The 16,966-nt window shown below is 37.8% G+C and overlaps 1 protein-coding gene across 4 annotated transcripts in view; it reads left to right on the top strand.

The window, feature by feature from the left end:
* Positions 1 to 16,966, top strand: part of FNBP1L (formin binding protein 1 like) — a 59,309-nt gene that overhangs the window by 33,724 nt on the left and 8,619 nt on the right. For 2 of the 4 annotated variants that reach the window (XM_048313023.1, XM_048313022.1), the window contains exons 3-10: positions 2,281 to 2,334; positions 3,827 to 3,974; positions 4,385 to 4,447; positions 7,044 to 7,148; positions 8,346 to 8,474; positions 10,514 to 10,660; positions 11,401 to 11,604; positions 13,913 to 14,071. In XM_048313023.1, coding sequence (XP_048168980.1) covers positions 2,281 to 2,334; positions 3,827 to 3,974; positions 4,385 to 4,447; positions 7,044 to 7,148; positions 8,346 to 8,474; positions 10,514 to 10,660; positions 11,401 to 11,604; positions 13,913 to 14,071 — 1,009 coding nt within the window. The remainder of the gene's footprint in view (positions 1 to 2,280; positions 2,335 to 3,826; positions 3,975 to 4,384; positions 4,448 to 7,043; positions 7,149 to 8,345; positions 8,475 to 10,513; positions 10,661 to 11,400; positions 11,605 to 13,912; positions 14,072 to 16,966) is intronic. The other 2 variants (XM_048313025.1, XM_048313024.1) reach the window with 1 other exon arrangement.

Raw genomic sequence — 16,966 nt, 5'->3', positions numbered from 1 at the left:
TTATGGGAGCAGCACAATTGGATGTAGTTAATCCTGTATAAAATCTGCTTCCAAATGGCTGGCTGTAAGACAGAGTGTGATAGAAGTCATCAAAATTTTACTTCCAAAGAGGATTAAAGTGTCATCAGCTGCACTTTTCTTAGGAAGCAAAGAAATTAATCTTGTAGATTTGTTTCTGTTCTGATGGTCAGCAATTACTTGTACAGTTTTCTTATAAACTAGTCCAGATCCATATCTGGATTCTGATAATTAGGCATGGATTAGGATTGAAATGTCAGAGAATGTTATGCCCCCTTAAAAGTGTCAACTTTGAAATAATGCTTCACTCTTCAAATCCATGCTCATACTGGCTGCTTGTTAACCTGTGCTTTTTCAAAGATTTAAATTTAATATCTCTGTTTTGATTAGGTATTGGTATTCACTTATTGGAAAAGCCATCTATGCTTAATCGTTCACATGAACACTGTCTTTTTCTTTGATCTTTAAAACCTGCATTTGCTTGTCATTTCATATTTTTTGTCTTTGATGACTGTACCTTGTACTGTTAAATCCTGATCACAGTGTCTCAAACCTGTATGTTCCTTTGATCCAAAGGTAGATAGGATTGACAAATGAAACTGGCTGTTACTAGGAGAAGGGATTATATAATATTTCTGTTTTGTAGAAATAGTAAACAATTGCATTAAAGATGAAACCAGAACAGAAATCAGCATGCTAGTAAATAATCTGTATTTATGACGCTTCTGCGATTTTGAACTGTATGGCTTTAGTAAGTCTTTTTTTTTCTCATTTTTAACAACTCTGAAGATCTTCCCTTGAAAAGGCTCGTGCATGGTTGCTTAGCTACAGCATTGTATGTGTGTTATGCATTTCACCTTCTGAATAATAATAAGATGAATTTTAGGAATTTCCTATTCATTAATAAGCAGTGAGGAGCAAAGCAGAAATGTAAGGGAAAATGGAACACAGGGAAGTTACTTAGTGAATATTACTATTTTTTTCAATTGTGTTTATGCATTTTCCTATCAAAATGTCTGCATTTAATCCATACCAAGTAGAATGTTACAACAGATGGTGGGTTCTGGGGATAGCAAGAAGAGATTCTTGCTGGACTTTCAGTAAGGAGGTTACTATGAAATGTGTAGATAGTTTTTTCGAAGTCAGTGTTTATTCAGTTTCTTAGTGCATATTGATAGAAAAAGGACCTGGCTTTCTTATCATGGTTGCATTTTTTTGGTTGTAGTCTCAGAGGGTATGGAAACAGACAAAAGATCCAAGCTTACTATTTGCACACCAACTCGCTGCTCATATTTTGGTGTATACTTTGTGACTGGACATAATCTCACTATGTGGTCTCTTGTGCCATAGAGATGACTTCCAGATAAATAGATTTGAGAAACTGTACAAGGTTATTTTAAATGAAAGCAGAATTAGCACCCTTATTTTAATGGTAAGGTAGTTCACAATTTTAACAACTGAAGTTACAGAGAGACAGTGGGGTGAAATACACAAACATGGATGCCAGGTTTTTTCCCCTCCTAGAATCTTCTCTTCTCCATTCCTTTTTTTCCTGCATTCTATGATAAGCAGATTATTTCGTATCGATGTTCTCAAAAATTGGGCTGTGATACTCTGTTAAGTGCTGCTCCTGTGGGTTGTCTTCTAGAGATTTGCTTAGATTCTAAAACCCTGATATTTTTGCAATGCTGGTGGTAGGACAAATTGTAAAATTTTTTTCTGAAAAGAGATATTATCATATTATATTATTATTAAATTAAATTAAATTAAAATCATATTATAATTGCCTCTCTTGTTCTGGACATGTCCTTATTGAAGATTTGGAAATACTGTGGTTAAAATTTTTGACCTGAATCCGCACTCAAAGCTTAATTCAGGCATGGAGTTTGGTGCTCATGGCACAGCACACAGTGTGCACTGTCCGTGTGTTACACAGTGATCATACATTGGCCTTGTCCTCGTCTGCTGCTGCCTTCTGCATGCATGAAAACGATGTTAAATAAAGAACTCTTCATTTTATATCTAGTCACTGCAATAGAAGTTTTAAAATAGTTACAAATTGTTCTAGGTCAAAGTGACTTAAAACTTTGATAATACCATAGATTCCTGCCTTGTGTTATCTAAAGGACCCTTATAAGTTGACAGAGGGAATAGATTTGTTCATAGAACATTAAACAGAAATAATTTGTTCATGCAGTTGTCTGTGTGCATCTTCTCAAAAGAGACTCTAAAATAGTATCTTTTTTTATTCTTCCTTAATAGAAATCTGGTTAAGAAGTACTGTCCTAAACGTTCACCAAAAGATGAGGAACCCAGGTAAAAATGTCCATTTCAAGTTCTATGTGTAAAAAGTGAGAACTAACAGTATATGCTGCCCTTTTATGAATTTTTTTTTTTTTTAAGATAAAGTATTTAATTGGTGATGACAATGAAAGAACTGTGCTTGGCTTCTAATAGTTCTGCTGTAATTCTTAAGCATAAAACCTTTATCTACTCCTATTGGTATTTTAATGTAGTAAACGTGGCACATTGTACTTGCTCCCTTCCAAATTAATCTTTAGGTAACTGAAAATTTGAAAGCAGAAGTTTAGCTTGCTGTGTACAGTCTGGTATTTTTTGTTAAAGAAAAGCAAGTGTGTGTCCTTAGGCTTTGGTTTTCTGCTTAGTTTTTCTGTACATTTTTATGACAATACAAATGTAGCTGTGCATCTCTATATTGAGACCTGAGTGTACACGAAATTGTCATGTTTTGGGCAAGAAGAGCTCTTAAAATGCTGACTTGCTTTGACTCTGGAGACAGAATAAGTGAATGTCTAATGGTGGAGGAACAATTTGTGCTAAACAACTTTATTTATCAGAAATGTGCTTGTTTTGCTGTCCTTCTCCATAGCCATTTAAAAAATTTATTTGAAAAAGCACAATACTTTTTTTTTTTTTTAGGGGTAAGTCTTAGGAAATAAAAAAAGTGGACAAGTTCCAGGTTGCAGCCAGAGCACATGCTGTGCAGAGTGCCTAAGAATTCACAGTAGGATTTCTTCTAACTCTTTTAACTATGTAAAAATCCTGGACCTCAAGGAATAGGCTTTCCAGTGCTAGAGTGGCATTTGAAATTCCCAAAAGCCAAGCCTATGGAAATGGCAGTATTCCATAGTTAAAAGAGAGAAAGATGTATATTTTAATGTGGTGCCTGTTTTTTTTTTTTTCCTTTCTTCCCTTCCACACACACTTTCTACCCTTTGCCCCTCCTCTTCCCCCCTTTTTAGTGCCAGCCGTAGTGGCACCTTACTTCCAGCCAAGAGGTGGGCAGGCAAACAGGCAGCTGTCTCCAGAGCTGATAGCAAACTTGTTGTGTAGAACATCCATCGGGATGCATAGGAGTGGGATGATTGGCATGTTCCACCCTCAAGACTACCAAGTACATCATCTCTGCAGCAAGCTCAGCCTCCGAGCCTAGGGACGTATGTATCTGTTCCCAAGCTCAGGCCTCTCACTGGGCAGCTTAGGAGATACCACTATACCACAGGGCTTGCCAGGTAGTATTTTTCTTCTTTCTTTTCCATCCACAAACCCCATATTCTTATAAAATGTATTTGAAGAGACATTGCAACATGTAGTACGTGCTAGGCTTAACATAGGCTTTCCCAGCTTGTGTTTCTACTCTTAACTCAGCATTAAGATAAGGTTTATCGTAAAATGTCTGTGATTTTATTATCTAATCAGGAGTACAGACTATACTGAGAGAAGTGTATTTAAAAAAGCTGTTTAACTTTTTGTGTATGTTTGTTTGTGTGTGTGTGCTTTCTGTCAGGTTTACGTCGTGTATTGCCTTTTTTAACATCCTCAATGAGTTGAATGACTATGCAGGACAACGAGAAGTAGTCGCAGAAGAGATGGGACACAGAGTGTATGGAGAATTGATGAGATATTCTCATGATCTAAAAACTGAGAGAAAAATGGTAATTTTTGTATTTTTAAATTTGAAAATAGGATATCAAAATGTGTGTCTTTTAACGAACTGATGTATTTGTTTACCCATTTTGATGAACATGGCAATACATAGGTTTTGTAATACATTTATAACACACATTTATTCTATAATATAATATATAATATTATATACTATAATACAGTTATTAAACCTAAAAATTAGTATCTTAGGAAGAGAGTGCTCACTAGTGAACTTTTTCTTGCCAGTGTACCCCAGTATCTGTGATACTATTCTTACGTGTTTAGTAATATCTTCCAAAGAGTACAGGTAGCTTGTGGAAGATACTGCACATCATAGGCTGTCAACTAGAGCAGGGACTAATGAATGGTAATAATACTAAAAATACCGGCAAATTTAACTTATTTGTGGTGTTTTTAGCATCTTCAGGAAGGGCGAAAGGCTCAGCAGTATCTGGACATGTGCTGGAAACAGATGGATAATGTGAGTTTGTGTTTGGATTTTATTCCTGTTGAACTTAAATAAGATATACAGTCTGTATATGGAACTGTTTTCATCTGTCTTGCTTAGATTTAATATTTAGCTGTATTACTTAATGTCCAAGTAACTTAGTGACATCCAAAATACAGTTCAGTGTATTTACAGTTCCCTGGTTAAAAAAAAATCTCCTGTAAACAGCTTCTGTGTGTATGTTTGAGTGAAGCCTTGGCTTTTATCCAGCATAAAGGAATCTGGTTTTAACATGGATACAGACTTCGGTTGCTTCTCCTTGGGCTACTAAAAATGACAGTTTATTTATATGAAGATGAAATCTTAAGTCACTGAATTTGTCTTGAGCTTGAGGGCTTGTTACATAAGATATATTCAAGAATACCACTATAGACTATTCTACTTTCAGGAGGTAGAATTACTATTTAACAGAGAAATGCAGGAAGATATAATTTCTAGGACAGATTATAAGCTTCTTTTTCTTGAAAGAAATGCTTTTAAAGATAGGAGGATATTCAACCAAGTCTGTTCAAGATGCATTCTGATGTTCTGGTTTTCTGTCTTAAAAATTCATTATATCTTTCATTCAGATTTGTAGCGGGTTAAGTTTGAAACCGGGCGGAAACACTAATTAAATGTAGTGGTTTTGATTAAAAATATTCATTATTTACTTATTTTCCTTCTGTGAGATAAGAATTAGGAGAAAAGCAAAGCAGGCACAAACCTTAAACAGTTGCAGTACAATGAAAGAGCTTTATTACTAACAGAATTAAAAGTAAAGAGAAAACAACAAAACAAAATTAAATTCCCCCCCCCCCTCTTTCCAGCACTTCTCTCCTTTTATCCAGCTCACACAAGGGATAACAGAACATGGGATGTTAGTCAGTGTTGCAGTTCTTGAAAAGTCTCTCTCTTATGCTTAAGGAAAAAAGCGTTTTCCTTCAGTTGCACGTGGTTCCCAAACTGCCACCAATAGCAGACCCGCCCGGAAACAAACAGTCTGCTATGTGTAGAACATCTCTCCCATGAAGAATTTCACAGTTCTTTCACACTACAAAACATGGGCCATCACATGGGGTTATTCATCTTTTTAAGGATAAGTTATTTTGGCCTGCACACAGAGGCTTTTCTTCGCCACAAGTCTCTAACAGCCTCTTACTACTTCTATATAGCCTGGCATAGGCACTCTTCACAAACTTCATAGGCACACGTTGATTCTCCACCCCCCCCCCATGTTCTTCAAATGGATTAAAGAGACAAACAGTTTGTGGTATTACAGTTTCTTACCACGGCATGCAAGAAGGTTTCTTTTAAGCTGCGCGCCAGAATCGCGGCACCGCCCTCTTTTCTCCCGTCGCCATGCTCAGCTCCGTCCCACGTGACTCACTTCTCTTTCTCTCTGACTCTGAAGCCGCCATGTTGAAGAGTGTTCTTGTTCGGGCTTTACGGTGGAGAAAGCCTCGCTCCCTCTGTGCTGCTGGCTGCGTGGTGTCCTCTTCAGTTCAGCACGGAGTGTGCTGGCTGCAGACAGGAGGCTCTGCCGGCTCCCGCTGGCTCCGCCGGCTCCGCATGGAGAGGAGAGGGACCCGCCTGTCCCCAGAAGCCGCGCTGGATGGGTTTAGCTGTGAGCAGTCCATGGCTGGTTTTAGCTGCCTGCGGCTCTGGGACAGTCCCCCTCAGTGACCCAGGGTCCGTGCCGCAGCGATGGGAAAGGGGGAAAGGGGCAGTGGCCCCGGCCCGGCCCAGCGGGGCCGGGAGGCTCGGAGCCCCCCCACCTTCCAGCAGGCGAGCTCCGACCAAAAAGGGGAAGTCCCGCCTTTCCGTGCGGTTTAAATATGTAAATTGTGAGAAGCGTAATTGGTCTTAAAGACTGTCCATCAACTCAGGGTCAACCCAACACAAGATTATTGTGAAGCAATACTGGAGAGGTAATTTTCTGTGTTATTGTTGTCATCCCAGATGGGTAGGATCTTGCTTCACTGTTATGTCAAAGAGTTTAATTCATCATCAGAGGATCAGAACAGAAGCAGATGTGGTAGTTGTAGATGTTATCACTCTTCACCAAGATAATCTTGAATTCCCAGAGTTCACCTCAGACAAACAGTTTCTTTGTGTGCCTTGCATTTACCTGAGTGCAAAGTCAGTCTTTTAAATGCATTTAGATGCCTTTAAGGGACACACTAACCTCAGCTGCCTGACTTTGCTGTGAAGCAGGAGCTCAGAGACTCAGTTGCACTTTCTCTCTGGAGATGTTAACTTCTGGAGCTGCAAAAATTTTTCCTACAGCAGTTGTCTTGACAATAGCTGCATATATGGAACATCAAGTATATAGAATACTGTTGTCTGTGCTACCTACAGCTGTGCCACTTGACGTGAATACTGATGATAATTGTAGTGTAGATACATCCTTCAGACTGCCTTCAAAATAATTTGGTTGACCTACTTGCTGTGCTAACAATGTGCTCATTTAAAGATACTTAGTGAATTTAAGATTCCTAAACGGAAGCTTTGATATTTAGAATTCAGAGTTAACATACATAACCAAATGGAAATAGTGGCTGTTGAAGCAGTAAGTTTGTGCCTTTTGTAGAGCAAAAAGAAATTTGAGAGAGAATGCAGAGAGGCAGAGAAGGCACAGCAAAGCTATGAACGACTGGACAATGACACTAATGCGACAAAGGCTGATGTTGAGAAGGTAAGGGCAGTGGCTTTTCTTTTCTTTATTGTCAATGATATTTCATTTCCATGTAAATCATCAGTACTGAAACAATATTCATTGAATGTATAAAATCTGTGTGTAAAATATGCTTACTTATTATGTGCAAAATCAAAGTTACAGTGTTATGTAAGACAGCACAGGAAAGGAGTATGCTTCAGAATCAGAATGGTTTGGGTTGGAAGGGACCTTGAAGATTCCCTGGCCATGGGCAGGGACAGCTTCCACTGGACCAGGTTGCTCAAACCCCATTCAGCCTGACCTTGAACACTGGCAGGGATGGGACATCCACAGCTGCTCTGCTCCAGTGCCTCAGCACCCTCAAAGTGAACAGCTTTTTCCTAATGTCTAATTTAAACTTGCTGGCTGTGAGTTTAAAGTTATTCCCCCTTGTCCTGTCACTACATGCCCTTGTAAAAAGTCCCTCTCCAGCTTTCTTGTAGACCCCTTTTAGGTACTGGAAGGGGCTTTAAGGTGTCCCCAAAGCCTCTGCTTCTCCAGGCTGAAAATCTCCTAACTCTCTCATCCTGTCTTCATAGGAGAGATGCTCCAGCTCTCTGATGATCTTTATGTCTGAACTCTTCCCAGCAGGTCCATTTCCATCCTGTGCTGAGGGTGCTCCAGGTGGGGTCTTAGGAGTGCTGAGCAGAGGGGCAGAGGCAGCTCGCTTGACCCACTGGCCACACTGCTTTTGATGGAGCCCAGGGTAGGGTTGGCTTTCTGGGCTGTGAGTGTACATTGCAAGGACCCCCAGGTCGTTCCCCTCAGGGCTGCTCTCAACCCATTCTCTCTGCCTGTGTTAGTGCTTGGGATTGCCCCAACTCACACGCAGGACTTCACGCTTGGCCTTGTTGAAGTTCATGGCAGTCCCTCTGGATGGCTGTGCTGTCTTCCTTAAACAGGCAGCTGTCTGGTATTTGGGATCTTGTGGTTTTTAGGATATGCATTTGAGCAGCCTGGCTAAGGGAACTACAATGGTAATTTCTTTCTCTGTATAAAACAAATGAGGTTTTGGAGTGTCAGTGTATGTGAAATCTTACATTCTTTTATTTCAGTTACAAGGATGTCAGTTTTGATGACTTGTGACCAGTGTTCTTGTATAGTTGGTAACATAAGATAATGCTGTGTGTCATTGAAAAGCACCACACCTTTAACCTGATAACACTTTCCTACCAGGCTAAGCAACAGTTAAACCTGCGCACACATATGGCTGATGAAAACAAAAATGAGTATGCTGCACAACTACAGAATTTTAATGGGGAACAGCACAAACACTACTACATTGTCATTCCTCAGATTTACAAGGTAAAATGATTAACAGATAAAGTATGTCTGATCCTTTTCTAAAGAGAAGTAGACTTTAAAATTAAAAACTTGGAAAAATTAATTTTTTTTTATTTTAGTGGATCATTTTATCAAGAAATTACCATAATCTTGAGACAACTTGCGTTTTTTTCATGAGACTGCTTACCATACTAATGCTTAGATTTCTAATGAAAATGCTTGGTTGCATTTTCTTTAAGTTTTTATGCTTTATAGACTCTTTGTTTAAATATTTCTGAAAGGATCTGGCAAAATAAACATTTGAGACATCTGGGTGACAGCAAACACTTAATAATTCTGTTAAGGGTTGATCACTGGTTCTCAGGATACTTGTATGTGTGCGTGTATGCTCTGCCTCTGGCAGAGGTGAAGGAAAGAAGGGAGCTAACGGTGACTGTGGTTTAATGGATCTCATGCATGGCTAGCAGAAGATCCAGCACCCTTTCCAGCCCCCAGTTAGTCAGCAGTGTTACCAGCAATCCACAGATCTTTCTAAACAATTAAAAAAGTTAAAGATCAATACTTTGCATCTAAAGTGGGGATTTCTTGAGATGCTTTATGTAACTATTAAGATTTTTTAGCATTCTTTCAAAAACAGGGACTTTGCAAAACTAGAAAACCAGTTTAAAGTAGTTGGGGGTGTCAGGTGAGGAGAGTTCAAAAGTGTGTTGGCATGTACCTTCAGCCATTTGGGAAATAGGAGTGGGAACTGATACTGAGACAGGGAGTGAGGAAATGGAAGGTGAAACATGGGCTTTATTTGAAGGTATACCAACTTAAGTATGTTTGGTATTTTCCAGAAGCACAAGTCAGCTCATATTTTTTTTTAAAATTCCTTACTAGAAGGTCTAGGATTCACAGGAGACGATTGCCTTGGCTTATTAAAGAATTTTCTAATATTTTAGCTGTTAAGCAGCACTCCAGTAGGTCTGACTTTAACACACTGATCCAAGAACTGGAGTCAGCTCCCAGGACAAACAGGCTGATCATCTTTGTAGCTTGGACCAGACTTTTGCTTTACTGCCTTTATTTCTCTAGGGTTAAAATCCATTATCATTGTAAGATATTACTCACATTTTTTGAACTCTACAGTAAGAGCAGAAAGGCCTAGTCCTGCTTTCTCTTGGGACTACACTTTTATTACTTCATTGCAAGTATTTGGTAACATTCTATGGGAAAACCTTGGAGAGGGGCTTAGCATGTCTAGGTGGTTTTGTTTTGGAGAGATGAAATTGAATACTGTTTGAGACATCTGCCTTAGTGTAGATACAGGAAAGATCCAACTTCTTAACCAGTTTTTGACAACCTCTTGGTATATATGTTACTGATTTTTGGTTTTGTGGGTTTTTTTCTGCATTCAGGTGAAAGGTCCAGGGCTATTATCTTAATAATATTTTTCTTTAATTTATTCTTTTTTGTTCTGTTCCAGTAAACTGTTATTGCAAATCTTACGTAATGATGTTCTTATCTTTATTTTCTTGCACACTTCTAAAGGAAATGGTTTGTATTTAAAATCAGAGTGTCTAAACTGCTGATAATTTTATTTTTTCTTATTTTTCCTATTTTTTTAATCATTGGTATTTCTTGGAAGGTATAAAAATAAAAGCAAGATAGAGATCTTTATGACCAGAGAGGAATTACTTGGAACTAGAAGGAGAGTGAGGAGATGTAGAAATCAGTAAAATTTATTCACTGTGGTTTTCATTTTTGCATGAAACAAAGACTTTAAACACTTGCCTGTAAACACTGTACATGTGCTTTATAAAAGAAGGGAAAGAAAGTCCAGTCCTTTACATAATTTTTAGAAACCAAAGAGCATAAACTCTTCAGAACTATTGTTCTGGGCATCTTAAGTCTATGTCTGAAAGGATTTTTAAGTTCTGTTTTGTTAAGCAAATAAAAATACTGGGAAGGCACAGAAATTCTGTCCCTCACCATGGTGACCATGGTAACTGCATATGTCAGGATCAAGGAGGGAAAAAACCTGTAAATGAAAGCTTTATCTTTCTTTGCTCTTGCAGCAACTTCAAGAAATGGATGAAAGAAGGACTATCAAACTTAGTGAATGTTACAAAGGCTTTGCTGACTCTGAGCGCAAGGTTATTCCAATTATCTCAAAATGCTTAGAAGGGATGATCCTTGCAGCAAAATCAGTTGATGAACATAGAGTAAGTAGAACTGAGTAACTTTTTTTAAATGTATGTGAGCAATTTGACTGATACAGAAGCTGTGGAGAGGGGAAAGACTGCCTTACCTTGTACATTTATCTTTCTGTTGTCAAACATTTGCTTGGAAAGTGTTGTTACTTCGATTTCAGCAGAAGTGATCACGTCTGCACTCTTCCTGCTTTATTGATTTTGTGGGATCTGAATGTCTTTGACACATTCTCACTGGGTGTGCTTTTGGACACATTATTTTGGTTATCCTGAAATATCCTGGAATACCAGTGTGGTCGGTATTTTCCCCTGTATGTGGTATTAAGACATGTAAAGGGTGTTTCGTTAACAAAGTATCATTCTGTATCCTGTTTGACTGCAGCAGGATTATAGTCCTATTATAGTTTACTGCATCTAGCTTCTTAATTCTGTCTTCATTTCAGTGCCAATGTTGAAAGATTAAAAGGTGGAAAGTAGTTTGGCCCTAAAGCATGTCCTGTTTTGAATTTGTGATAACCGTCAGGAAGTATTTGCTGGAATATTCTGAATAGCAGAGTATGCTTTGCTATGCACTCGTGAACACTGCTGAGATAAAAGAATGTTGTTACCTTAACTTGCTCTGTCCAAAAGTGTGTGTTTTAAGCTCGCTCTTACTTTCCCATCTCTGCAATTAAATGAAAAATTTGTCTCCCTGTTTTCTCTCTGGTTCTTGATGGGTTTGCTTTTTAAACTCCTTAATGTCCTATGTTTAGGACTCTCAACTAGTGATAGACTGCTTCAAATCTGGTTTTGAACCTCCTGGAGATTTTCCATTTGAAGACTACAGTCAGAATATTTACAGAACTATCTCTGATGGAACCATCAGTACACCAAAGCAAGAGGGAATGAGAATTGATACAAAAACAACAGTCGGCAAGGCTAAAGGAAAGCTGTGGCTATTTGGAAAGAAACCAAAGGTAACAATTGAGAAATTACTATTTGGAAAATTAAGATTTGAACATTTAGAGTGCATGGAAGCAGCAATTTATGTATTTAAAAAAAAAAATCTTCCCCTTGCCTGCCAATGTCTTCTAAAGTATGTTTAAGGAGATCTGAAGGTTTGAGTGCGTTGAGTACTTACCATGTTAAAAATCAAGTTGTCACTGGGGAAGTTTTTCAGTTTTTCTTCTAGTGATTTGTGTCTGGGGACATTTTTAATAGTTATTCGATAAAAGTAGCTTCCCATTACTGTAATGTTTCTAAGATACTGTAAAGACTTTCTGCAGTTGCATAGGAAAGGTGTTAATTGTAAATGTAAACATATGGGGAGGGAGAAAATGCTTTGGAATTGGGCAGACTTCAGATCTGTCTGACACAAAAAGCAACCCCTAGTATTTTATTATACCTGCTGCTAGTTTTCTCTGAAAACATTGAAGTTTATAATATGTCATTGGTAAAACGTACTGTGGGAGCTCCATAAAGGTAAATGTCTTAGAAGAAATATTACTATGAAATAGGGAAAAATACTCCTATGCTCAGGAAAAAATTGAAAGTATAGAAATTACTCCTTTGTTATCTTATGAGTTACAATTAACAATTTCTATGCAAGATGCCTTCATGGATCAACAAAAAAGATTGTCAATACATGCATTACCTATATAAATGAATAATGGAATATATACATACTTAAATTTTATGCTATATCTTTATTTAGTATTGGAGCAAATCAGTGGGCCATTTTAATGATTCCCACAAATTTCTGTGAGGTTATTTTAATGCTCCAAGCCAGTTCTTGTCATTTATTACAGGAAACTGTTCTTAGAGCTTCTTAATGGTAGGACTTATTTTCCACTTGATAGTATTGTGATAAAGTAGGTCCTTACAGAAAGGAAGGATACAGCTGATTCTTTATTCTATCCTCAGTATATTATGTAACTCCAGCTGTGTGTTAAAACTGATTGTTTACTTTTCATGCAATATAATTAATGATTCATAACAGTTTAAATGCATTAATAGATGGGCATATATATTGCATTTGTCCACAGGGGTGGGTGAGATTCAGCCTATTCTGAAATTAGATCACAATTGCCAGTTTGACCACAAGACATCTTTCTGAGAGTTTGGAGAGTTTGTAAATGTACACTGGTTTCAGTCTGGACCTTGGCATGTACTGTAGTTATAGGAAATCCCTTAGTGTGATGACAGCTGAAACAATCTGACAAGGCTTGCCCTACTCTTTCTTCTCCCCAGTTCACTCACTTTGTGTGTAGCATTCAGGGAGTCAGCCTCACTGTTTTCTGTGTGGAGTCACAGGTATACATATGTGTGTACATGCTACATGCATCCCTTCCTTAAGGACCTGGATGAAATGAAAGATTTTGTCCCTGTTTTTTACCTGTTTTTGAGGAGGATGGAGGAGTGTTCTACAAAACAGCAGCTGGGAGCAAAATACTTACTGAAAGATACATATTTAATTCCAAATACTATCCACAGGCTTTAAAATATATTCTTAAATTATCTATTATAAAATTAGCTGGTTTACTACAGCTGGGGTATTCAGGGTGGCCTTTGGGCCCTCATTTAGCTGAAACTATGGCTGGTCTTGACTTTCAGGTATTCCTTTGCCTATTTTTAATGTTGTCAGAGACATAAAAACCTTTTGTAAAGGGAATTAGTTGTGCAGCAGTGGAAACAGTAGGGGAACATTGAACTGGGAAAGAACAGCAGAGGTATGAGAGACAAAAAGTGAGAGAAGCAATTTGAAACAAGGGGTGAAGTTCTTGTAATGATATTAAGAATGCCATGCGGGCTTTGTGTCAGTCCAGCTTTACTACAGAGATTGAAAATACTTTTTCAGTCATTCTCCATAGGTGCACCAAATATTTCTGGTTTGGCTAACCTGGTAGGGTACCTCAATATAGGGGGAAAGGGGAAGTAGTGAGCAGGAATGCTTGAGCTTCCAGAATGACTGTAACTAAATTGGCAATAGCAGAGCTCTGTTTTGAGAAAAGAGGCAGGGAACTTTGGGATCTTGTTAGGATCTTGTGGCAGTGTTGAGTCTAAAGCTTTTTTGAATATTCCTTCATTCTCTGCAGCAACCTGTAACTGAAGATTAGTTCATGACAGAAACCTTTTAAACCCAATACAGTTATAGTATGAATGTGTCTGGAACGTTACAAGTTGTTTCTGTGTTGGATGGAAATTTTATTTTGTAAGACAGAATTTTCATTTTAAAATCACTTTGAACATTTGGCTTATTTATTGCTTTCTTTATTTCCACATTAGCCACAATCCCCACCCCTAACCCCTACTAGTTTATACACATCCAGTACTCCTAATGGGTCCCAGTATCCCATATTCTCCATTGAACCAGTGCATTATTGCATGAGTGACATAAAAACAGGGAAGCCCAGAATTCCTTCTTTCAGAAGCCTCAAAAGAGGGGTAAGTTCGATAACAAGTTGAAATGCATGATGGGCTATGAGCAGTGTGCTTGTGATGTGGCTTTTCTGATGCTCTTCACCCTCATTATAAGGCTTACTTGGCTAAAAGTAACACTTCAGCTATAAGGTCACTTCTAGGGTCCTTTTTTCATACTATACAGAAGTTACCAACCAGATTAAAAATAAAATAAAGTAGAAATATTCTTTATCACATTTGAAATGCTCATGCCTAAAAGAAAGGTGTTATAAAGAGGGTGCTCAGCATGTGTTTGATACCTTTCTTCATTGTTGTTCACATTCACAAATGTTTTCCTACCATCATGTAACATATTTTTGCAGTAATTTATCATTGGATATACAGTTACCACAAAAATCATCTGGCAGATCAGATGTCTTATTTGCTGACTTTGAACTGAAAATAGTAAAAGTTGATTATGAGGCACTGAACTAAAAAGGGAGAATTTAATTTCTTTTGTACATCAAATGCTATAGTTTATGGTGATTGCAGATTTTGAAATACTGAATTTTTCAAACATTAAAATTTTAATGCATTTTCTGATTAATTAGTCACTCTTGTTTGTCCTAGGTTCTTTTGGGTAAAATTATTGAAAAAATTACTACCAAATGCCACTGAGACTTCTCAATTAATTTACTAATACAGTGGCATATTCTGCAAATAGAATTTATCTGGAAGTCAGTAGAAGGGAAATACTAAGTGGTTTCCTAGCAGCATTCATGGCACTAGTGATGAATGTACTGGCACTTTCCTGTTATGTCAGAAAAGTGTAGGCTGCCCAGTTTATATATGTTTAGTGACATTTATTGATCCAAATAATAAGGTAATTGGATGCATTTGATTACATATAATTAATAATTTTTTGGTATTTCAAGACAATATTGACTTGCTGTCTCATGTGCATCAGGAATGGTTGACTCTTGTTGACGTAATGTGGAGATCAAGGTACAAGTGTTCTATTGCAGTAAAGTTACAATTTAGGGGCACCCTTGTTGTCATTCTGAAACAGAATGAGTTACAGCTAAAACTTTATTTATCTTTAAGTCATGTTGTGGCACCTAATTTCAGGCCCCCAGATACCTTGGAAATAACCTTTCTAGCACTGCCATTTTTTAGAAGATTCTTGTAGTCCTCTAAGTCTATATGGAGGACAGCTTCTCCTCTCCTGTCTGAGTCATTATATCATAATTTGGTCTGGTCATGAAGGTAATGTTTCTTCTTTAGCAAGCACTCAGTGAGGAACTACCTGGATTAGGTGGTTGTTGAAATGGCACAGGCCTTGATTACGCCGCGATTTTGTTGATCACTAAATGTTTGACTCCTGGCTTACAAATCATCACCTTGTAGGACCATTAGTTCTAGAACCTCTTTCTGAAGCAAAAGATCATCTCCTAACAACTACAGAATGCTAATGGAAAATGAAACCATATCTTTATTTGATTTTTAAAATATATTGTTCATGTTGTAAAATTGAATTAATTTAATACATTCTTTAAATAATTTAAATTTAATAATTCTTTAACATTAGGAAGCATCACTAATATCCTACAGATCTAGATTAACTCAAGCATGCCAAATTATTAAAGAGTTAATCTCTGTAAAATCTTCAAGATGAACATTTAATTTTTTATATTTTGAATTTCCTTGCAAGCATTTTAACAGACACCACATTATTGCATATTTTTAAAGTCTTTTCAACTTAAATGTATACTGGACTACTAATGGAATTTTTTTTTTTTTTAATCTCATTGATCAGTATTACTTTTATAATATACCTTGGTTAAATGCTTAATATTTGCTAGTATGTGAAGCTGTTTCCCGTGTGTTTTGTCCCTGAAAAATGATGTCCAAGTGGTACTGACATGCAGAACTACTGAATCATAGAATCATAGAAAGGTTTGGTTTGGAAGGGACCTCAAAGATCATCTTGTTCCAACCCCCTGCCATGGGCAGGACACCTTCCACTAGACCAGGCTGCTCAGAGCCCTGTCCAGCCTGGCCTTGAACCTGCCAGGGATGGGGCATCCACAGCTGCTCTGGGCAACTGTTCCAATGCCTCACCACCCTCTGAATATAGAATTTTTTCCTAACATCTAATCTAAATCTATCTTCTTTTAGTTTAAAAATGTTTCCCTTTGTTCTATCACTATCTGCCCATGTAAAATGGTATTTAATTTGCTCCTGCTCCTACCAGGCTTTATCCATGAGTTGGCATGTATCAGGCAGTGAAGCATACTGGTCATTTTGTTTAACATGCCCTGTACAAGATTTCACTCAAGGCACTGGAGATCACAAAACCAGTCTCCCTCCACTCCGTGCTTCATGCAGTACATTTTCCTATCATGATGTAGAGCAAGAGCAGCAAACAGCAGCTGGAGAGTAGGTTATTGAAAGAAGGTGTAAGCAAGTGTAACTGGCTGTATTAGTGCTGCTATGTGCTGCTGCTTCTCCTTTGAAATCTTAACAATTGCAGACAGTGTTAGTGCCTATGAGAGGTCTGTGTTTGATGCCACTTGGTATATAAAGTAGCTGCATTGTCAGCAGCGATCTGTAAACCTTAACAGTGTTTTCTTGGAAGACTCTTTCTGAAGGGAACAGGATGTCATGTGTTTATGTCATCTTGCATCTCTGGACTTTGAGCTTCCTACCCAAAGTATCATTTGTGAAGGTGCTTTACTTCCATCATTGCAAGAAATTCTAATTTTGTGTGTGTGCCCCAAGCAACAGCCTTAACAATTGCTCAGGATCAAAAGTGAAGTTGAGATATCTGTCTTCTAAGGTGCTTGGTGTTCCTCTGGAAAGGGTTGTCCAAATCATTGAAAGAATGGTAGATCTTCAAAATGCCGTCAGTGTTAAACCCAAGATTCAACTCCTGGCACC

This window comes from Corvus hawaiiensis, chromosome 9 (assembly GCF_020740725.1).
Source record: "Corvus hawaiiensis isolate bCorHaw1 chromosome 9, bCorHaw1.pri.cur, whole genome shotgun sequence".
Lineage (NCBI taxonomy): Eukaryota > Metazoa > Chordata > Aves > Passeriformes > Corvidae > Corvus > Corvus hawaiiensis.
Note: the sequence above shows the minus strand (reverse complement) of the source record. Positions and strands in the feature narration are given on the sequence as shown.